The sequence below is a fragment of the Ovis aries genome, chromosome 11 (genome assembly GCF_016772045.2).
Source record: "Ovis aries strain OAR_USU_Benz2616 breed Rambouillet chromosome 11, ARS-UI_Ramb_v3.0, whole genome shotgun sequence".
NCBI classification, from domain to species: Eukaryota; Metazoa; Chordata; class Mammalia; order Artiodactyla; family Bovidae; genus Ovis; species Ovis aries.
The window spans coordinates 33,967,345-33,989,124 of NC_056064.1; the positions used below are offsets into that span (position 1 = coordinate 33,967,345).

Below are 21,780 nucleotides of genomic sequence, written 5' to 3' on the forward strand. Positions count from 1 at the left end.
TTCCTGAGTCAGAGAGGGTCAGAGGCCAGGGGTGAGGGTAGGCTCACCTGGACGCCCTGGGGGTGTGGTGTCAGCAGGCTCCCAGCTACCACCACAGCCCCGCTGAGCAGGAAGAGGGCCACGGCGAAGTGCAAGTAGTGGACGCCATGGAGGACGGGGGGCCGCGTGTCTGGGTGGCCGCAGGGCGGGGCTGGGTGCAAGAACTCCAGCACCAGCCTTGTGGCACCCACTGCCAGCCCTGCCATCAGGCCCCAGAAGGCTCCCTAGAGGAGAAGGCAGGGCTGCTGGGGCCTCGGGAGGAAGGCGAGGCCTCCCCCACTTGGCACCCAGGCACCAGGGGAGATGAGCCCTGAAGCCTCCCACTCTCCCCACATCCCACCTGCTCATTGGCCCGCCGCCAGAAGATGCCCAGGACGAAGACTGCAGTCACTGGTGGGGCCAGGGAGCTGGTCACCGACTGCATGTAGATGAAGAGCTGCCCGCCGTTGGAGCCCTGCAGGACGGGGATCCAAGCCACACTCACGCCGACGAGCACCACGATGACCAGCCTGCAGGCGGCAGGGGGCGGGCCATCCTCAAGACTCCCACCCCTCCCCACCTCCCCTGGGTCACTGAGGCTGGCTATCCATCTGTCCCCTGCTGCCAGAGCTCCAGCCTCCTCCCCGGCCCCTGTCCTCTCCTCCAGGGATGCGGCTGGCCTTGCCTTCTCCAGACTCTTCCATGGCTCCCTGCTGCCTGCAGGAACCACCCCTGACTCGGCCTGCGTGCTCCCAGTCATCCCTGCTGTCTCCCCCTGGTCTCCTGTCCATCTTCAAGGCCTGGCCCCGCCTCTCTAGGTTTGCTGCCATCTCCCCACTCCTGGTGGCAGCAGCCTCATCCTTTAGTTCCCTGCTGCACCTCCCGGCACACAGTAGGCGCTCAATACACACTTGTGAATGACCTGTTGCCCTCACATCCAGGCCAGACTGACCCCCTGGTGGTTCCTCAAACCCTGGCGGGCCTTTGAAGGAGTCGGGACCTCTGGTGGCACACCTCACCCTCTGCACACACAGCAGAGGTTTGGAGCCCCTCCCCTTGCCCCCCTGTGTGGACACCTCCTCTCAGCTCCTGCCTACCTCTGGCTGGTGTGAGCCACCTCCGCCCCTCCCTCCCCCAGCAGGGACGTGTTTCACTCATTCCTCCATGAAGCACTCATGAGGAGCCTGCCCAAGAGAAGGACAGGGTGTTAGGGCTGGGTCTCGGTGAGGAGCGGGCCTGGTTTCTGTGCTGCACCTGGAGTGGGGTGTTCTGTCATCGTGTGCTCAGGGCTAGGCCAAAGGAGCCCAGAGGAAGCACCAATCCAGGGGGGCTTCCAGGAAGAGGGGGCCTTGTGGCATTGGGGGACAGAACTGGGGCGAGGTGTCCATGTGCTCTTCTCTGCCTAAGGGCCCCTTGCCTGTATCCTGGGTCACCTGGATGTCCCTCACCCCCAAGGTGGGTGACGGGTGGGACCCTCCGGGACCCCAGAAAGGACAGCAAGAGGCCATGTGTGCACCTGGGTGGGTCCTCCCCTTCCCGGCCTGAGGGAGAGGGTGGAGGAAGGAGCCGCCCCCCTGATTAGGGCTAATTAACCCTCCGCCTGGCAGGCGGCGGGCGCTGCCCTCTTCAAAGGCACGGGCAGGCTGCACCCCACCCTCCTTGCACAGGCCCTGCGTCCAACACCAGACTCAGCATCTCTCACAGGCTGGGCCTCTGCAGCCGGCCTAAAGTGTGGCCCTGGCCCTCACCGGCCTCTGGGGTTTGCTCCTCTGACTCAGCCCCTACCAGGCTGCCAGAGGGACCCCAAACCCAGAGGCTGTTCCTTCTGCCTGGAATGCCGTAATCAGCTCCTCCCCCAGCAAAACCTCCTCATCCTCCAAAGCCCAGCTCGAGGCCCTCCTCCTCCAGGAAGTCTTCCTGTCCCCTGCCGCACACTGCATTCTGCTCTCAGGTGGGCAGGCCCTCTCCACTGTCCCTGGGCTGCAGCTGCGGTCACTGAGGGGAGCCCCACAAGGCCAGGTGTCTCTGAGACCTCTCTGGGTCCCAGGGAGGCCCGGCACTAGCAGACTGAATAGCAGGGGTAGGTGCAGGGAGGACCAGGGAGCGAGGCTCGGGACGCCGGTCATGAAGTGATCACATTCTGAGACCTGCGGTGGCTCCTCCAGCCCCCCACCTGAGGCAATGCTAGGCTCCCGGGGGACTCCTGCTGCCCTGCCCTGTGTCCTGTCTCTTCTTGGACTGGGGTTCCAGAGACCCAGAGCCCTCATGGGGGCAAACACAGCTTGAGTGGTGCTGTTTTAGGCAGGAAGCAGGCTGGAGGTATTGGGGGCGTGCTGGTGCTTCAAGAGGGTGGATGGTAGGACTGAGCCCTGGGGCCTAGAGAGGGTGAGCAGCCAGGCCCACATCACACAGCTGTGCGTCCACAGGCAGGCTGACAGGGCCCAGGGTGGGCTTGCCTGAGTCAATGGGCGTGAAGGTGGGCCAAGGGTGCTGTGTCGGGGGTGGGCTGCATGGAGGGGAGACCAGCTCAGGACTTTGGCCAGGAAACAGCAGGCAGGGGCCGTGGAGCCACCAAAGGGCCCCTGGGGCTGCAGTGTCCAGCCGGGGTGGGGGAGGCACACCCTGAGCAGTAGGAGAAGGCCCAGTCCCAGCATCCGGGAGGCTGGAGCTGGAGGGGCTCAGGGAGTCACCTGGCTGGGAAAGGTGGCCCAGGTGCCAACCCTGGGAGTGGAGGGAGGGGCTCCCTGCCCTGGGGGAGGCGCGGGCCATGCGGGAGCCCACACCTGCCAGCTGGCGTGTCCCAACACAGGCAGCTGTGCTGCGTCACGGGACAGCTGCCTGGAGCTCAGGGGACCCCACCCTGAGGATGGGTGCCACGTGCTCTCAGCTGGAGGGAGCCCTGCTGGGTCAAGCCCAGCACCAGAGAGCAGGGTCCCCGGGGCGGACAAAGTGGGGGTCACATGGCTCAGAGGGAGATAGGTGGGGGCAGGATCCCTGAGAGGGCACCAGGTCCCCTTCACCAATCACAGAGTCTCAGCCCGGGAGCTCCTGGGGACTTAGCCGAGCTTGGGGATGGAGGGCCAGGCCAGACACAGCTACACCCACAGGAGGGGTGTCAGAACACCAGCGGGACCTACAAGGCCTGCCTGATCTATGGGAGCCACTGGGCTCTAGTTCCTACAGGGGCCTTCCAGGGGAGGGGACTCAGTCCTTGCCCGGGGGTATCAGGTGGGCTGCCAGGAGGAGGGGCACTTGAACAGATTCTAGAAAGATTAGATGAGTCAAGGAGGGATAAGGATGGGACAAGCAGGGCTCAGAGGATGTGGGCAGAAGCTCGGTGGGGCCAGAGGGACAGCTACACCCTGGGTGTGGCCACTCCCAAGTACTGGCTCCCGGCATCTCTGCAACAACTGGGATACAACAGGGGACTAGGGGCTCAGGCCCAGGGAAGACATCTCTGGATGTTGGGGAAGGGGGCTTTCCCAGCAGACTCCCTCAGAGGTCCTGACTGGAATAAGAGAGCTACCCAGGATGGGCATGGCCAGGGGCCGGATATGGAAGGTGGGGGCAGGATGTTCTGGCTTCTCCTCTCCTCTCCTTCCTGGCATCATTCTATCTCCGACCAGCAAACTCTTGTTCATCCCTCAATGCCCACCTCTGGGGGTTCCTCCCGGGCTGAGGGTGTGCTGGGGAAGCCCTCCTCCCCTCCCCTCCCCCATACCGTCCCACCAGCAGCAGCTCCCGCTCGCCCGCACCGGGCCGCAGCCGCCTCCAGATGTCCATGGTGAAGAGGGTGCTGCTGCTGTTGAAGATGGAGGTCAGCGAGGACATGAGCGCAGCCATCATCACAGCGACCATCAGCCCCCGCAGACCTGGGGGAGGGGTACAGGCCGCTGTGACCTCCTTGGGCTGCTCCCAGGCCCTGCCGATGAGGCCCCTCCAAGTGTCCGCAGGCAGAGGCCCAGAAGGGTGGGGGTGAGGGTATAGAAGGTGGTGGGAGGAAGACCCTGACTTGGGAGGCTGGGGCTGACAGTGGGCCCCTGCAGCTGCAGGCAACGTGTCTGTTCTCAGCCTCTTCTTTCTACAGAGCTTGCAGCTGACAGAGTGCTTCCACACCCAGACTTCATCTGATGGGTGAGGAGGTGGAAGCTCAGAGAGGGGAAGAGAGTTGCCCAGGGAGGCACAGCAGGCCAGAGGCAAAACCCAGGTGTAGTGGGGGAGTGACAAGGGACCCTCAGCCTGGAGCCTACACCCCGTGCAGGGCGCAGGGGCCCAGGGCCTGGGGTTTCTGCTACTTCTTGTGCATGGCTGCCAGGCAGGCTGAGGGCCCCTGTCTTGCTGGCTCCAGGGGAGAGGAGATAAGGCTGCCAAACTGGGGGATAAAAGCCCTTGAAAATGAATGAAGGGCCCGCATCGAGGTGGGCAAAGCCCTGCTGTGCAAGGCCTCCTGGGGCTGTAGGCTCGAAAGGGGCTGAGAGTACAGAGGACTCAGTGCTGTGTGACTTTGGGTTGGTTGGCTCCCTCTCTGGGCTTTGCCATAAGTCTGTCTCCAAAGTTTCCTGTGCTTTTTCTTCAAGCATCTAAGCACCTCCTCCACCTCTGCAGATTCCCTGTCTGTCCTCCACCCCCATAACACCTATACACCCTTCCCTGACCCCAGGAAATGCCACCTCATCCGAGGGCTCAGCCTTGGAGATGCCGCTGCTTGCCTGGCCCTGGTTCTGCGTCTGACCTGCTGTGTGACTTCCAGGAATCTCATAGTCCTCTCTGCTCACTAGACTGGCTGAGATGTGGCCCAAAGCAAAGTGAGTTAAACCATGGTTTCCCCCCAGACATTTCTCCAACCTCCTTCTCCTGCTCAGGGAGGTGGATTACCCTGGGGTTTATTCTCCTCCCATTTCTCACGTGGGGAGCTCAAGACCTTGGAGCTGGATCTCTAGGGGTTGTGGTGAGCTCCTCAGAAGAGTAGAGGCAGACGACGCCCCAAGGTGCGAGCCCACAGGGCAGCCAACCCCTGTGCCAGTCAGTTTCCCTGTGCTGTGCTTAATCCCACAACCACTCTGACGGGTGAGTAGGCATCATTATCCCCAGTTTGCAAATGAGGACACCAAGCTGTGAGCAGGGAAGAGGCTTGCCCCAAATATCTCTGCCAGCAAGCGGCAGAACCCAGGCCTGGTCTGGGAGGGAGGGAGGGAGAGAGGAGCAGGGCGGGGTCCGAGCTCCCACAGTGGGACGCTGAGAATTCGGAGGTGAAGCCAGCAGAGGACAGCCGTCTCCTCCGTTTGCTTCAGTGGGACCACACCCCTCACCATGCTCTGCTTTCACACCCTGTATCACACTGGCCAGGAATGTGGAAATGGCCAAAACACGCCCATGTTCTCTGGTTTGCAGGGTCTCAGGGAGACAGAAGCTGTAGGCTCAAGGCAGGGCTGGGCGCCTCGGGTCCCAGCAGAGTCAACAGCGGACTTGGGGGCCAGAGAGACCGAGCTCTGTGTCTTAGCCACAAGCTACAAGCCCGGGACGGGTCGCCTTCATCTGTGTCTCAGTTTCCACATCTGTAAACACAGCTAAGAACTCTGCCTCATAACATATAGGAGAGGTCGTTTGTGAGTGGGCCTGACACCCAGCAGGCCTGGAAGATGAGAGCATGGCAGCCTTTCTTGGGGGCAGGGCCAGCACAGGCTAAGAGGATCCCCCAGCCCTGAGTTCAGACTCCAGCTTTGCAGCTCGCTTGTCACCTGACCTTGGTCAGGGCACCTTGGGTCCCAGTTTCTGCATCTGTAAAGCTGGGATGATAAGGGACTTCCCTGGCAGTTCAGGGCACCTTTGGGTCCCAGCTTCCCCATCTGTAAAGCCAGGATGATAAGGGACTTCCCTGGCAGTCCAGGGCACCTTAGGTCCTAGTTTCCCCATCCGTAAAGCTAGGATGATAAGGAACTTCCCTGGAAGTGCTTCTACCGCAGGGGGTGCAGGTTCTATCCCTAGTTGAGGAATTAAGATCCCGTATGCCTTGCAGGGTTGCAAAAAATTAAAAAAAAGAAAAAGAGGGTATGATGATTAGAGCACCAGGGTTCCTGAGAAGCAGGTGCAGGTCAGTCCTGTGCGACCCCCTGGGCATGGTGCTTGGTGCATGGTGGGTGCCCTACGTGCTTTCTGATTCCTTTCCTCTCTTCCCCCAGGAGCGGAACATCCCACCCAGGTGTCACACAGCATCACGCTGGATCCAGAGTGGCCTCCACCACCCGCAGGGCCCCTTGTCAGACCCAGCCAGGGCCTCACCTGTGGGCATCAGCTCCATGACCAGCTTGGGGTAGGCGATGTTGGAGCAGCCGATCTCGGCCCCGCAGGCCCGCAGGCACTCAGCCGGCACCACACAGCCCACGTCATCTGCAGGAGAAGGATCCTCAGTGTCCTCGGCCTGCCCCCCACCCTGGGGTGGGCAAGGAGCCTGGCTGGACTTGCTCTGTTACCACCTGCCATCAGCTGCTGCTCAGCCCTGGGCCTCAGTCTCCTGGCCAGGGTGACAGACAAGGAGGGGGCCGGTCTTGAGACACTATTCTGTCCCTGGACACCTTCTCTCCCTGCCTTCCTGTCCATTACCACGAGCCTGTCCATATCCACGATGCTGGCTCCCTGTCCCCACGTGGGGCCAGGGCTACCGTCTGCTATCTCCCTCCCCCTACCTCCTGCCCCCAGCCCTTCTCCCCAGAAGAGCAGGTGAAGGCCCTCCCCTCAGACTGTCTCCAGCAGCTTCCAGAGGACTCTTCAAACAAGAATGGAGTCCCCCCTCAACAAGACTCTCCAGATGCCAGGCTCCTCCAGGCCGGTCTTCTGCACCCTCCTCTCACGGCGTCCCAGCCTCCCCCTGACCCAACCTCCCTCTCCCAGGCCTTCCCAGGGGGTGCTCAAAAGTCACCTCCTCCATCTGGGCCATAAGGATGGAACCCAGGTTTTGCTGCAGACACTCCCCGTGGCGGAGATAGCGCCTACTGCATGCCCTCTGAGTGGACGTCCAGGGCCTCGACCCAGATCCAGACTGAATCTGGAGTCTCTGCCTCCCTCCCAGCACCATCGGCCCTGACCCCTGGGTTTTCAGTGGTGGCAGGGGCAGGGAGGGGGGCAGAGGAAGGCAGAGAGAACGCGTGCGCTCAGAGAGAACGCAGGGAACGGGTGTGCAGCCACTCAGCACAGGGGTCTGTTTGGGGTCAGAATGTTTCCACGTGTAGCATCGACGTTTCTGTCACCGAGCCTTCCTCATGGACCGAGCACTCCTGGGTTAAGATCCCTCCTTAGATGCCCAACCCACCACGGAGGGTCTTGGGTCTCCTCCCTTGAGCCAGTGGGAGTAGCATCACTCCGCCCCCACAATCCTCAGCCAGTCTCCAGCCCAGCCTCTCCTGAGCGCCAGGCTCCTAGGACATCTGTAGGATGCCCCCACTGCCAGTCCACCAGCCTCCAGCCCATGGGGGCTCCTCCCATCACCCGCCCCCTCCACTGGACTCCCTCCACCTGCTGCTGTCTTCTCACTGGCCCTCTTCCACCCTCTGCAGCCTCATCCTTTCAAAGCCATGGCTTTGCTCTTGTCACTTCCTTCTCAGGAGCCCCCTCCCCAACCCTGGAGCCCATAGCTTCCTGGAAAAAAATTCCTTTCCACGTTCAGACAGTCAACATTTGAGGCCCTGGACAGCTGGGCCCTGGACAGCTGGGCCCAGGTCCTGTCCTCCCAGCACCGGTGCCGGCCACCCTGACCTGCTTGTATTTTCTCACACACACCCAGCACCCCGACGCCTTTGTGCCTGGGCAGACGCGGCTGGACTGCCTCCTCCCACTGCTCCTACTCTGTCCCTACCCTTGTTTGCCTCCTGCTTCACGCCTGCTGCAAAGGACTTGCTCTCAGAGGCTTTCCATAACTGCCCCCCAACCCCTCCCAGGCAGAGCAGCTTCCTCCCAAGGCCTCCTAAAGCCCAGGGTTGAATCACAATTATTTGTTTGCATATTTCATCTCCTCCACCAGACTGGGAGCTCCCCAAGGGCGGACACTGGCTTTGAATCAACTCCGCTCCCAGGTATCACCCAATCCAGGGCTGGGCCCAGAGAAGCTACTCTGTGAACATCTGTGAATGAATGAGTGAGTAAATAAGTGAATGGTTGGAGGAAGGGGAAAGGCACAGAAGGCCAGGAGGAAAGGGAGAAAGGAGCCCATGAAGCCCGGGGGGAGTTCAGGCACTGTTTGATCCAGCTGCCTTGCCCACCACTGTATAGATGTGAGAACTCAGGACCAAAAAGGGCATAACTTGCCTAGGACACATAGTCAGACCCAGGATACAGCCCGGGGTGCCCTGGAGGGACTCTGGGTCCAGGTGAGGACAGGTGACTGGCCCCTCCCAACAGGTTCTGGGCTTGGACTGGCTGGCTCCGGCACCTGGAGGACTCAGCCCTCCCGGAGGGACGGGTGAAGAGTCACAGCCACATAATGGCTTGAAAAGCCCGAGTCAGGAGATTCTGCCCAGGTTTATTCAGCCTGTCGCAGCCCATTGCAGGCTCCCGGGATGGGGCCCTGCCTCTGGGCACCTCAGGGTTTGTGCTGAGCATCAGGAAAGAACCTCCCCTCTTTTGTGACAGCAGCAGAGGTGTCGTTGCCACTTAAACAGCAGCCCCCATTTGTGCCAACTCAGGACTGAGCAGCCCCAGGCCGAAGGCAGGGCCAGGGGCCTCGGTGAGAGGCTTTGACCTTGTCTGGTGCTGGACTCTGCAGGCCTGCCAGGGTGTGCCCACTGGCTCCACCTTGACATCAGTACCCCCACCCAGTAGGGGCCCACGCTGGAAGCCTGAGGGCTGCCTCCCTCTCTGCCCTCCATGTCCTCCCTCCCTTCAGCCAGTGCCAAGTCCAGTCACTGGGCTTGGGGACCAAGGGGGCTGTATCACCTAGCCCCTGTAACCCACGCCCTGTGGGAGCTTCTAGGACCATCAGTCCGCCCACACTCCTTCCTGCTCACAGCCTCCTGTGGCCCCCATCCCCCACAGGAACGACCCACACAGGGGCTCTAGCTGGGCACTACAGCCTCTTGCTCACGTGGCCACCCTAACTACCACCAAAATCTCACCCACAACTCCAGGCCTCTGTGTCTGCTGTTCCTTCTCCCTGGAACACCCTTCTGAAATCCAGGGAGCTCCTCCTGACTCCTCTCATCTCTAAGGCATCACCCTCCAAGGGCGCCTTCCTGCCTCTCCAGAGACGATACCACAGGAGCCCCTTGGGGAGCCTGGGCCCCAGGCGTGCACAGCATAAGCCCACGCGTGGCAGGTTGTGGCTGTGTTTGTTGACTGACTGAATGACTCTCTTCTAAGCTGGTCACTTGACACACCACCCCAGGGAGTAAACAGGGTGCTCCCCACTCCCAGTCCAGCCTGGCTCATCCCTGGGAGCCAGTCTAGACACTGATGTTGCAAGAGGAAGTGGGAGAAAAGAAAAGCACACAGACCTGCGTTTGGGTCCAGTGCTCCCAAACCCATGCTGTGTGCCTGCTCAGTCGATTCAGTCGTGTCCAACTCTTTGTGATCCCATGGACTGTAGCCTACCAGACTTTTCTCTCCATGCAATTATCTAGGCAAGAATACTGAAGTGGGTTGCCATGCCCTCCTCCAGGGAATCTTCCTGACCCAGGGATCAAACCCACGTCTCTCACATCTCTTGCATTGGCAGGTAGGTTCTTCAACACTGAACCACCTGGGAAGCCTCCCGTACTGTGTGGTTCTGGGAAACTGTTCTTGGGCTGTTTCCTCCTTGGTAAAGCCCTTCTGGGGACATCCACAGCCAATGACTCAACCTAAACTTCACACTTCACACAAATATTAACTCAAACTAGACTACAGATTTAAGTGCAAACTATAAAACTTCAATGAAAAAAAAAAGGGAGAATATCATCAGAACATAGGGCAAAATGAAGAGTTTTTAGACTTAACATCAAAAGCATAATCCATAAAATGAAAAATTGACAAAATAGAGTTCATCAAAACTAAAGCTCTGGGGATTTCCCTAGAGGTCCGATGATTAAGACTCTGAGCCCTCACTGCTGAGGGCCTGGGTTCAATCCCTGGTGGGGGAACTAAATTCCACAAACTGCACAGTGTGACCAAAAACCCCCAAACAAACAAACAAACAAAACCAAAAAGAAGAAAAACAAACAAACAAAACTAAAGCTTTTGCTTTTATAAAACATCATCAGTGAAAAGGATGAAAAGAAAAGCTACAGAAACAAATTCAATGAAGTCACAGGAAACAAGATCCATACTCAGAATCAGTTGTTTCTGTATGCTAAGAGTGAACTGTCAGAAAGGGAAATTCAGAAAACAATCTTATTCTTTTTAAATGCTATTTACAACATATAAAAAATTGCTATCCATTTATGTATTGTAAATACACTGTTTACAATACACAAAAAATTTACAATAGCATAAAAAAATAAGACCTAGGAATAAATTTCAGAGAAGGCAATGGCAACCCACTCCAGTACTCTTGCCTGGAGAATCCCAGGGACAGAGGAGCCTAGTGGGCTGCCGTCTATGGGGTCGCACAGATTCAGACACAACTGAAGCGACTTAGCAGCAGCAGTAGCAGGAATAAATTTAACCAAGGAGATGAAAGATCTGTACACTGAAAACCATAAGACACTGAAAGAAACTGCAGAAGACACACCAAAAAATGAAAAGATATTCCATGCTCACAGATGAGAATAATTAATAGTGTTAAACTATCCATACTACCTACAGTGATCCATAGATTCAATTCAATCCCTATCAAAATTCCAATGATATTTTTTCACAGAGATATTAAAAACCATCCTAAAATATTTGGATGGAACCAATAAAAGATCCTGAGTAGCCAGTGGAATTTTTAAGAAAAACAAAGCTGGAGGCATCACAGGCCCTGATTTCAAACCAAATCATAAAGCTGTAGTAATCAAAACAGTGTGGTACTGGCACCAAACAGACACACAGCTCCACGGAACAGAAGAGAGAGCCCAGAAGCAAAGCAAAAGTGAAGCTGCTAGTCACTCAGTCATGTCCAACTCTGTGACATCATGGACTGCAGCCCACCAGGCTCCTCTGTCCATGGAATCCTCTAAGCAAGAATACTGGAGTGGGTAGTCATTCCCTTCTCCAGGGAATTTTCTTGACTCGGGGATCGAACCCAGGTCTCCAGACTTGCAGGCAGATCTTCTCACATACATGGTCAATTGATTTACGACAAAGGAGTCAAGGATATACAATGGGGAAAGGATAGTTTTTGCAATAAATAGTGTTGGGAAAACTGGACAGTGACATGCAAAAGAATGAAACTGGACTCCTGTCTCACACCACATGCAGAAATCAATTTAAAGTGCCTTAAAGATTTGAATGAAGACCAGGTACCATAAAACTCCTAGAAGAAAACATAGGTGGTAGCTCTTTGACATCAGTCTTGGCCACGACTTTTTGGATTTGACACCAAAAGCAAAGGCAAAAAAAAGCGAAAAGCAAAAACAAACAAGTAAAACAACTGGGACTACATCAAACTGAAAAACTTTTGCACATCAAAGGACACAATCAACAAAATGAAAAGGTATCTTGAAGAATGGGAGAAAATATTTGCAAATTGTATATTCGATAAGGAGTTAATATCTAAAATATGTAAAGAATTCATGCAACTCAGTATCTAAGACCAAAACCCACAAACAAACCCCCAATATCTGCTTTAAAGATGGGCAGAGGAACTAAACAGACCGTCTCCCAAAGGAAAAAATGGACAACAGGTACGTGTAAAGTACCTGTACAACATCACTCATCATCAGGGGAATGCAAATCAAAACCACAATAAGCTATCACCTCACACCTGCAAGAAGGGCTATTATAAAAACATGAGAGATAACAAGAGCTGGCCAGGATGTGAAGAAAAGGAAACACTTGTACACTGTTGGTGGGAATGTAAATTGGTACAGCCACTATGGAAACAGCATGGACATTCCTTAAAAAATTATAAACGGAACTACTATATGACTCAGTAGTCCCACAACTAGGTACATATTTTAAGGAAATGAAATCACCACCTTGAAGAGACATTTGCACTCCTGCTGATTGCAGCATTGTTCACAATAGCCAAGATACGTGAGAGTTGGACTATAAGGAAAGCTGAGCACTGAAGAATTAATGCTTTTGAACTGTGGTGTTGGAGAAGACTCTTGAGAGTCCCTTGGACTCCAAGGAGATCCAACCAGTCCATCCTAAAGGAGATCAGTCCTGAGTGTTCATTGGAAGGACTGATGTTGAAGCTGAAACTCCAATACTTTGGCCACATGATGCAAAGAGCTGACTCATTGGAAAAGACCCTGATGCTGGGAAATATTGAGGGCAGGAGGAGAAGGGGACGACAGAGGATAAGGTGGTTGGATGGCATCACCGACTCAATGGAAATGGGTTTGGGTGGACTCTGGGAGTTGGTGATAGACAGGGTGTCCTGGTGTGCTGCAGTTCATGGGGTCGCAAAGAGTTGGATACAACTGAGGGACTGAACTGAACAATACTTTCGATGAATGAATAAAGATGTGATGCTTATATAGATATATATGAAAATATCATTCAGTGACTTCCCTGGTGGTCCAGTAGCTAAGACTCCACATTTCCAATGTGGAAATGTGGGGTGTGGGGGTTCCATCCCTGGTCAGGGAACTAGATCCCACGTGCTGCAGCCAAGGCCCAGTGCAATCAAATAAATAAAATAAATATTGGAAAAGAAAATATTATTCAGTCATGAGAAGGAAAGACATCCTGCCATTTGTAACAATGTGGATGGATCTCAAGGGTTTTACGCTGAGTGAAATAAGCCAAAGAAAGATAAATACCATATGATATCCCTTATATGTGGAGGCTAAGAATGCCAAACCCCTAGAAATAAAGACTAGAATACCATGGACTACCAGTCAGCAACAGACAGGAATGACCTACTGATATACGTTGACCCGAACGAATCACCAGAGAATAGACCAGTGGTGGCGAGTTAGGGTGGAGATATTTGACTGCAGGGGGACAGTTCTCTGTCTAGATTGTGACAGTGGTTACACAAACCTACGCGTGTGATGAGGCTGTACACACATGCACATAAACAGGCACACGTCAGCTGGGGAAATCTGAACCAGCTCTCTGGCTGTGGTTATCGCACAGTGGTTACACAAGATGGCACCACTGGGGGAGACTGGGTGAAGAGTGTCTGCAAGCTCTCTGTTGGCTTTTCAACAGCTTCCTGTGATTCTAAAATTATGGGCAGGTAACTGGAGGGCTGGAGGCCCTTCAGCCCTGAGAGCCAGGACTCCCTTCATGAGCCCAGGGCCTCCGAGCAGGGGAAGAGCAAAAGGAGATGCCGAGGCCCAGAGACAGTCTTGTCTGGGTCCCCAGCTGCAGAGGCCATTAGCCAGGCTTCAGGGCTCCCAGAGCCGTGCTCACCCCGGGGGCACCTCCCTCCCAGTCTGACTGTGTGGGGTGAGGGTGGGGAGGCAGGTGTGTGTGCACCTACCTGGGAGGTGCTGGGGGCACCTGAAGGGGCACCGTGTTCAGACACAGTGTGAAGCCCCCGGGCCAGGGCAGAGGGCAGGACACAGTGATGGGAGCACAGAGACACTGGGCCGGGAGGCAGCACCACTGCTGAGGGGCCCAGGGCAGATGGCCTGACAGGCAGACAGGGTGGGAGCGGGTGGAGAGGGTCCTGAGGCCGGTTTTCTAGGGCCCAGGCCTAGAGATGTCAACAGCCAACCCTCTGCATCACAGAGCAGTGTCCTCAGCGCCCCAAGCCCAGCGGAGCACAAGCAGCCGGTGCATGGCTGGGAGGGGGTGGGAAGGCTGGGCCAGATGCCTGGCTGACTGGCTGTGGCACGCGACGGGTGGGGGTTGTGGTTGGTGAGGTTTAATGGGCTTTGCTGTCCCCACCCTGGCAGCCTGCCTTCAGATGTGGTCCCCACGCACCCCCGTCACCAGGGTCCCAAGCCCCAGGGACGCAGGACAGAAAGCTGGGCCTGACCCCAGCCCACAGCTGCCCTCTCGGGCCCTCCTCGCCCCAGGGCCTTGGCGCGGTTCATCATGCAGGACCACTCCTGGGGGTTGGGGGGTGTTGTTCTCAGCAGGGAGCCAGGGCTGGGACCTAGAACTGGGTGCCTGCCCTGTCCACGCCGGGCTGTGGGAGGGCCCCTGAGGCTGGGTCAGAGCGGCCCAGCTCCTGCCTCAGAGGCTCCCAGCCCAGCACCCCAACTCTCCTTCCACAGCGGGTGAGCATCTGTGCATGCTTTCTGTCCCACCTGGAAAACTGGAAACAGTCGGGTTGGACCAGGATTACCAGCAGTGTGGGGGCGTGTCAAGGCTATCGCCTTGCTGTGTGTCCTCAGGAGAACACTGTCCCTCTCTGGGCCGCAATGGCCCAGAAGCGCTTGGATTTTGGTCCCTGAGCGGTTCAGAATTCCGCCATCTGGGGCCGGTGGCGGCGAAGACACTCGCACACCCGCCAGACGTCTGTCTGTCGGGGGTGGGGTGAATGTTTCCGGCCCCGCCCCCGGCCGCACGTGACCGCAGGTGGCGGCAGCGGGGTGGGCGGGGCCGCACTTAGTCACCGCAGCCAGCGCCCGCGCCGCCCGCGCGCCCGGTAAGCGAACCTCGGCCCGCGCCCCTGACCCCCGACCCTAGGCCCCGGGGAGACCCGCCCGCTTACGCGCCGGCCTGAACCTACTGCGCGCAGACCCCAAGGGGTGCCGATCGCGGCGCTGGGAGCTTTGGGGGCCCCTTCCCACCCCGGAAGCCCTGGGGATGCGGGGCGCCGCCGAGCAGGGCCAGAGGTCGTCGGAGAGCAGACTTCGGACCCTCCTTCTTGGGAACTTCTGGGGAGTCCCTCGCCGCCCCTAGTTCCCCCCAGAAGTCGCCAGGACCTTGGCAACTCCAAAAATCCCCCGGGAGGCGGGCTCCCGCCCCCGCCCCCAGCAGGTACCGGCACCCGGGCGGGAGGCGTGCGCCCCCGCCCCCCGCCGGCCCCTCCTCGGCGCGGCCGCCCCTCCCCGGCCCCGCCTGCACTCTGACCCGACCCTGCCGGCCCGCCCCTCCCGCAGGTCCCGGGGCAGAGGAGCGGCGGCGGCCCGAGGCCCCAGAGCGCTCAGCGCCCAGCCGGAGACGGCCCGGAGCTGCGGAGCGCGCGGCCGCCATGGCCTTCTCGCAGGTGCAGTGCCTGGACGACAGCCACGTCAACTGGCGCTCCAGCGAAGCCAAGCCCGAGTTCTTTTACAGCGAGGAGCAGCGGCTGGCGCTGGAGGCGCTGGCGGCCAGCGGCCGCGACGCCTTCTACGAGGTGCTGAAGCGCGAGAACATCCGCGACTTCCTCTCGGAGCTGGAGCTGCGGCGCATCCTGGAGACCATTGAGGTGTACGACCCCGGCTCCGAGGACCCTCGCGCCGGCGCGCAGCCGCGCGGGCCGGAGGATGGTGAGGCGGCCAGCGCGGCCGAGGGCACCCCCACCGAGGCCGAACCGCTGCCCTCGCTGGAGTACTGGCCCCAGAAGTCGGACCGCTCCATCCCACAGCTGGACCTGGGCTGGCCCGACACCATCGCCTACCGGGGCGTGACCCGGGCCAGCGTCTACATGCAGCCCCCCATCGACGGGCAGGCCCACATTAAGGAGGTGGTGCGCAAGATGATCAGCCAGGCCCAGAAGGTGAGTCGGCCGGCCAGAGTCCCCAAGAGACGCAGCCGGGCAGGCCTGACCTGTCCCGGTGTCTCAGGCGTCCACACGGGTGCACTCAGCCCAGCCCGGGCTTTCGGCTGCCTGTTGGGCCGCCTCCCTGCTGCCTTCGCCGGCATCCTCGGTTTCTCTGCAGAGCGGGCACCTGGATCCCCTGTCCGCTGACAGCAGGCTGCTCTGGCTCAAAGGATCTTTGTGCATCGTTGGGGGGTGTTTCTGACTTCCTCAGACTTGGCGAGGAGGTTCCCCAGAAGAAGGTGCTTGGGTGGGGCAGGAAGGATCACAGGGCTCCCCTCACTGTCCGCCGGGATGGCTCTGAGAAGCAGGAGGTTCCTGCGCACACGTGCTCCCGAGTGCTCTGGTGTTGCTTTTATGGATGGTGGAAACAGTCTGGGACCTGGGGTAGGCATGGAGACTGAGAAGTAGCCTGAGGCTGGCCTGGAGATCCAAGTTCAACTGTGCCTTTTCCCTTGCTGTGCTGGGTGACTGAGAGCAAGTAGCTCTCCCTCTCTGAGCCTCTTTGCAAGCTTTGCAGTGGCAGAACCTTCCCAGAGTGGGAGGTGGGGACTGGTGATGGTGTGTTCCTGGGGGTGGAAGCAGAGCAGGTCCCAGTGAGGGTTGTCAACCTGGATTGAAGGGACCTCAGGCATTGTCTGGACCTCCCTCGGAGCGACCCCAGCCGAGCTATGCCTTGTCCCGCTGTGGATATCCATTCAGCTGACACACTGACATACCTTCTGAGAAGGGATTTCTCCACTGGCAGGCAGCCAAGCCCTTGCTGGATAGCCGTGACCATAAGCGGGGCCTTCTCTTGCTTCCATGGATTTCAAGGCACATTCTGAGATGACTGATAAAGCCTGCCTCATGAGCAGGGTTGAGGATTCAAAAGCCAGCTCTGGACTCAGTAGAGAGGAGTAAGTGATCAGCAGTGCCTGTTCTGGCCTTGGCCCGGCAGGGCAAGGTATTTCTAGCTGAGTCGAGCCCCTTCACTATTCTGGGCCCGCTCAAAACCTAGACAGTGGCCTTGGGGAATCATCCTGGCTGACAGGGCCCAGGGGAGCTTTTGGGCAAAGAGACCAGAAGTGGGTCAGGCACTGACAAGCTGGCCATGGCTTAAGTTTCTGGAAAGGTGGAGTCCCTGTTTCCTGAGGGGGCTGGCAGGGTCGGATAGCCTATCTTGGGGAACCTGGCTCTCGGCCTGATCCCAGGCAGCTTTGGGGCTTTGGGTTTCTGCTCTGTGAAACGGAGGTGGCGGGGATGAAAGCCGTGAGGATGGAGTCGGGTGTCAGAGTGAGGAAGAGGTGGGATGGAGGAACCATCAGTTTTCAGACTGAATAACCTGCTGTGGCGGAGGGGGGTGCTGCTGGCGTGGGTGCCAGGCTTGAGATCGTGGATCCCAGTTCCCTAGGAGTGCCTGTTGGATCCCATTACCCAGCCTCCACCCCCTTTTTAAAAATGGAGAAATTGAGACCCTGGTAGAGGGGGCTTGACCTGCCGTGCTGGGGCGCCTCTCCTCCCCAGTAGAAGTAGGAAAGAGGTAGATCCCAGAGCCCAGACTGCTCAGGAACAGCTGAAAAGTCTTATCACCCCAAGATGGAAAGACAGATGGCCAGGTCCAGACAGGGGAGCCTGGGGCCAGGCTGAGCACCAGGGCCTCCTCCCTCCTCTCTTGTCTCTGTGTCCGGGGCTGAGACCCAGCCATCCCATGCAGCCCCATGCCCCCTGTAACTTTGTCTGCTCCCCACAAAGCCCTCCAAGCTTATCAGCATCACCTGTGTAAAGGGACAGAGCCAGGAGAAAGTCCCACCCAGGCCTGCACCCTGGTCTGTGTGGTCCCAGTCGGTACTGTCCTGCAGCCCCCAACAGGTGGGCGTTGGCCCTGCTTTCATCCCTCCCAGGGTAGGGGCTCACTGACCATGCTCATACGGCATGGCAGTGAGCCCTGGGCTCAACAGGAGGGGCCTCAGAGGCCAAGGGCCTCCTCTTTTGGCCAGGGACACCGAGACATAGAGGACGGGGGGTTTGTTCACACCTGATGGGGAGCCTTGCTGCTGCTTTCCAGCCCATGTCTTCCCTGCCACGTCCACCCCAGGACCCACGGCCAACATAGTGTGTGGAAGGTGGAGGAGTGGTCCTGATAACCAGAGCTGCTGTTTACTGGGTACCAGACACTTTATAGTCTTGTGTAGTGTTATCTGCTCCATTTTCCAGATGTAGTCACTGAGGCTCAGCAGGTTAGTCCCTACCAAGGTCACCTGGCTAGCTCTTGGGTGGAGAGGTGGGGAAGGGACCAGACTGGTGTTGTCCTCAGACTCTAGGCAGGTCCCCTGCCTGTCCTGCCCAGGCCTTGGAAGGACACAGTGAGGGGCAGAGCAGGGAGGGGCCGCTCATCCAAGCTGCCTGGGACCCTCCCATTTCCCAGCTCTGCTGCCTCCTGGCTCGCAGGGCGGGGCCGTGACGCTGGCAGGTGCTGACGGGTGCTGACAGGGCACTTTGCCTGGGCCGCCCGCCTGGCCGCCAGGAGCCTGACCCGCCTTCTCTCTCCCCATGAATCACCTCTCTTTCCCTCACCCCCGAATCCTCCTAGTGCCCCCAGCACCAGTGCAGGGAGAACGCCCCCTCTCCCCACCTGGGATGGAGACACCACGGTCCAGCTGCCTGGCCAAAACGCTGGCCCCCTGCCCACCTGGGCCTCTGGGCTGGGGCTGGTGGCGCTGAGTCAGGACAGCCCAGCCCACCGCCTCCTCAGCCCAGACTGTCGTCAGCAGCGGGCCGACCCCGGGGCAGGGAAGTGACACAGCACACACTCAGCCCGTCTCGCCGGGAGTGGCCCTGTTCCCATCAGGGCCAACACTGAGTTCTCCCCTTTTCCCAGGAGATGAGCATGGAACTAATGGGCCACAGCCCAGGAGCCACAAGTACTTGGTCAGGTCCCGGCTCTTCCTCCACCACCTGTGACCCGGCACAAGCCCCGGTCAAGCCATCTGTGAAATGGGCAAGGCACTGGGGCCTTTTAAGGATTTCTCCCGCTCTGACCTTCCTCTGGTACAAAGACTAGTGGGTCCAGGGTCTGACTCCACTGGCAGGTGGCCCTGAGCAGGCCCAGAGATGGAGGGTCATCTGCCTGCCCTTCTCCCAGCCCCTGGGAGCCAGGGATTTATCTGGGGAAAAACCTGCCATGGGGTTCTAACTGCATACCAGAAGCCGGGCCTGTAGCATCACGCCTGGGCGGCTGCAGCCTGTGCGAAAGGGGTGAGGCCGGGCTGGGGCGGGCTGGGGCTGTGGAGGGCCCGCCTTGGCCAGCAGAAGGGGAGATGCTCTAGCAGGTTGTTCATTCAGGGATGCCCCTCCACCACGGGACTTCTTCATCTGGGGCCCCGAGGGCAGGGCTGGATCATGTGTGGGTGAGGAATCGGTGGGGGGCACAAAGGAGAGTAAGGGGTGAAGCCAAGACCTGAAACCAGATCTTGTGCCTGCCAGGCCGGGGCCAGACCCAGAAATGTTGTTTCTTGCTTGGGGCCACACAGCAAGAAGGGACTGGAACCAGGTTCCATGGTGCCCGAGTGACCTCACGTCTTTTCTGTCTGGCCCCTGCCTTCCCACGCTGCCATCCTAGCTCACAGCTTGGCTCCAGGAGAATAAAAGAGCTTAATGAGGCATTTATTAAATGCCAGCTGTACCCCAGGTGCTGAGCGGGCACTTTGCCTGCCTGGATCCTCCCAGCTCCACAGCATAGGTGTGGTCCCCTCTGTGCAGACGAGGGGCTCGCAGAGGGCAAATGACCTGTCACCCAGCCAACACTGGAGGGAGCCTTCCTAGGACCTAGCTCTGGGGGCTCTAAGCCCCCTTTCCCTGGAGGAGCAGTGTCTTGGCTGTTCCTTCTGAGCCCTGCCCCTCGTGAGAGCCGTGGAGCCTCACTGCGGGCCCTCAGCTTGACTCAGGGCAGTAAAAGTATTTTCATGAGGCTCCTAGACTCTGGGTTCCTGCAGGAGCAGAAGTCTGACTGCCCCAAGGTCTGGTGAGCACAAAGTGACGGGAAGTCAAGGCCCCTGAGGACCAGGAAGGGACTCTCGCTATCCCCAAACAAGGCGATACCCTCACAGCCCTGACACTGTGAGAGGCCTTGGGGTGGCCCAGTTAGCTGCTTCCAGGGGCAGCACCACCCAGCCTCATGCAGTGGGTCTGGGGAGCACTTCCCAGTCCAGAGCCCCAGCTGGGGAATCATCTGATAATATAATCCCAGGTGCTGGCTCCTGTCTTCTTCAAAGGTTCCTACCCAGCAGCATTCGTGTCTTAATTGAGGTTGAGGAGAGTGAGGAGCAACTCTGCCAGGAAGGAGGGCTGGCACCACTGGGCTGGGTGCACGCCAGGCTCCAGAGCGCCCGGGCAGGTTGCCCCATACCAGCTGACCCTGCCCTCTCTCCACGACCCTGGGAGCCAGGGCCTGTCATCACTCCCAGGTCACAGGTGATGACAGCCGACGTCCAGAGGGGCCAGGGCCTGCTGAAGCTCCACCAGGGTCTTTGTTTTTCAGGCTGTGGCATGTGAACTCTTAGTTGGGGCATGTGGCATGTGGGGATCCAGTTCCCTGACCAGGGATTGAGCCCAGGCACCCTGTACTGGGAGGGCCGAATCTTAGCCACTGAACCACCAGGGAAGTCCACCACACCAGGGCTTTGAGTGGCAGGCTTGCACTGAGCTTCTGGTCTTGGGGGTCCAGCAGGCTCGCCCTGCAGCCAAGGGTCCTTCCCCTGCGCCCTCAGAGGTGGGCAGGACCAGGCCTCTCAGAGACCCCCTTGCTGAATGACCTTGGGCCTTAGGTTCTTTGTTTGTAAGATGGGGATTAGGCACTGGTCTTAATAAGGCAGTGAGAATGAGAATGCTTAATAAGCATGAGAATGCTCAGTGCGGGGCTGGACTGCCCCCTACTGGGGCCACACCTCCTTTATCCTGGCAGGCCCTGGCTGGTGGGCTGCACCAGCCTCCTTTGTGAGGTCCGAGTGATCCCCCAGATTAAATGCCTCATGGGGCCGTGGGAAGACAGTCTTCGGTTTCGGGGGGCCCGTGCTTGAGCCCAGCTCTGCTGTCAGGCCATGCTGCCCAAGGTAACCACTCCACCTCTCTGATCCTCCGTCCCTTCCAGCTCAGCGCCATCTGATGCCAGCACCTGCCCCAAAGGGGCTGTGAGATTTGCATGGGAAAAGCACGGTGTCTGGCACGGATTCAGTAAATGCCAGGTCTCTTCCCTCGGCCCTGTCATCCTGACGGCCTCTCCCTGAGGGTGGTCTGGCTTGAGAAGTGGTGAGCCCCCCAGCCCCCATCCTGGAGGAGTTCAAGCAGGGTCCATGGAACACAGCAGAGAGGACACGGGCCTCCAGTGGCTCAGGAGCCTTGCCCTGTGGGGCTGGCTCTGTGACCCCGGGCAAGTCCTTTCCAGGCCCCCTAAGCTGGGGGTTTAGGACACTCCATGACCCCACCGTGCCTGTTGCTCCTAGATCCTGGAGAAGCTGAGCTCTTAACGTGTTTCAGATTGATGAACTTGAGATTTTCCAGTTTGAAAACTCTTGGCTTGTGTGGGCCTCAGTCTGAATCCCGCACCTGGAAGCTGGAGGCCCCTGGGGGCGGCAGGAAGAGGGAGGGGCTTGTCCTCTTGTCCCGTCCACTGGGCACAGCCCTGGTCACCTGACCCCACGCTCTGTGGCCTCTGGTCTCTGCAGCATTCCTGAGATGTGGCCGATGTCTATCAGACTCAGGGCAGGGCCCACGCCACTGGGCTGGGTGGGACCTGCATGTGCTTCCTGACCCTGGCCCACTGCAGCCATTTGGCGCTTGGGTGGCCTGAATCTCCTTTAATTGGCCTTAATGAGGCTTCTGTCTTAATTGTGCAGAAGGAAGGTGCCAGAGCTGATGACTGTCAGAGGGGAGGGACCGCAGGTCTTCCAGTCCACTCCCCCTGACTGAGGAGGGAAGCGCTGCGCCATAGCCTCCCCTCCCCGACCCCCCAGCCCCCACACACA

General features: G+C 58.5%; 2 protein-coding genes across 2 annotated transcripts in view; one reads left to right on the forward strand and one right to left on the reverse strand.

The window, feature by feature from the left end:
* SLC5A10 (solute carrier family 5 member 10) overlaps positions 1–21,780 on the reverse strand; it is a 56,590-nt gene that overhangs the window by 599 nt on the left and 34,211 nt on the right. The window contains exons 10-13 of the mRNA XM_027974813.3: positions 6,298–6,405; positions 3,740–3,890; positions 380–548; positions 48–263 (exon numbers count right to left, since the gene is read on the reverse strand). Coding sequence (XP_027830614.1) covers positions 48–263; positions 380–548; positions 3,740–3,890; positions 6,298–6,405 — 644 coding nt within the window. The remainder of the gene's footprint in view (positions 1–47; positions 264–379; positions 549–3,739; positions 3,891–6,297; positions 6,406–21,780) is intronic.
* FAM83G (family with sequence similarity 83 member G) overlaps positions 14,643–21,780 on the forward strand; it is a 31,259-nt gene continuing 24,121 nt past the window's right edge. The window contains exons 1-2 of the mRNA XM_027974812.2: positions 14,643–14,680; positions 15,138–15,736. Coding sequence (XP_027830613.1) covers positions 15,230–15,736 — 507 coding nt within the window. The 5' untranslated portion in view covers positions 14,643–14,680; positions 15,138–15,229. The remainder of the gene's footprint in view (positions 14,681–15,137; positions 15,737–21,780) is intronic.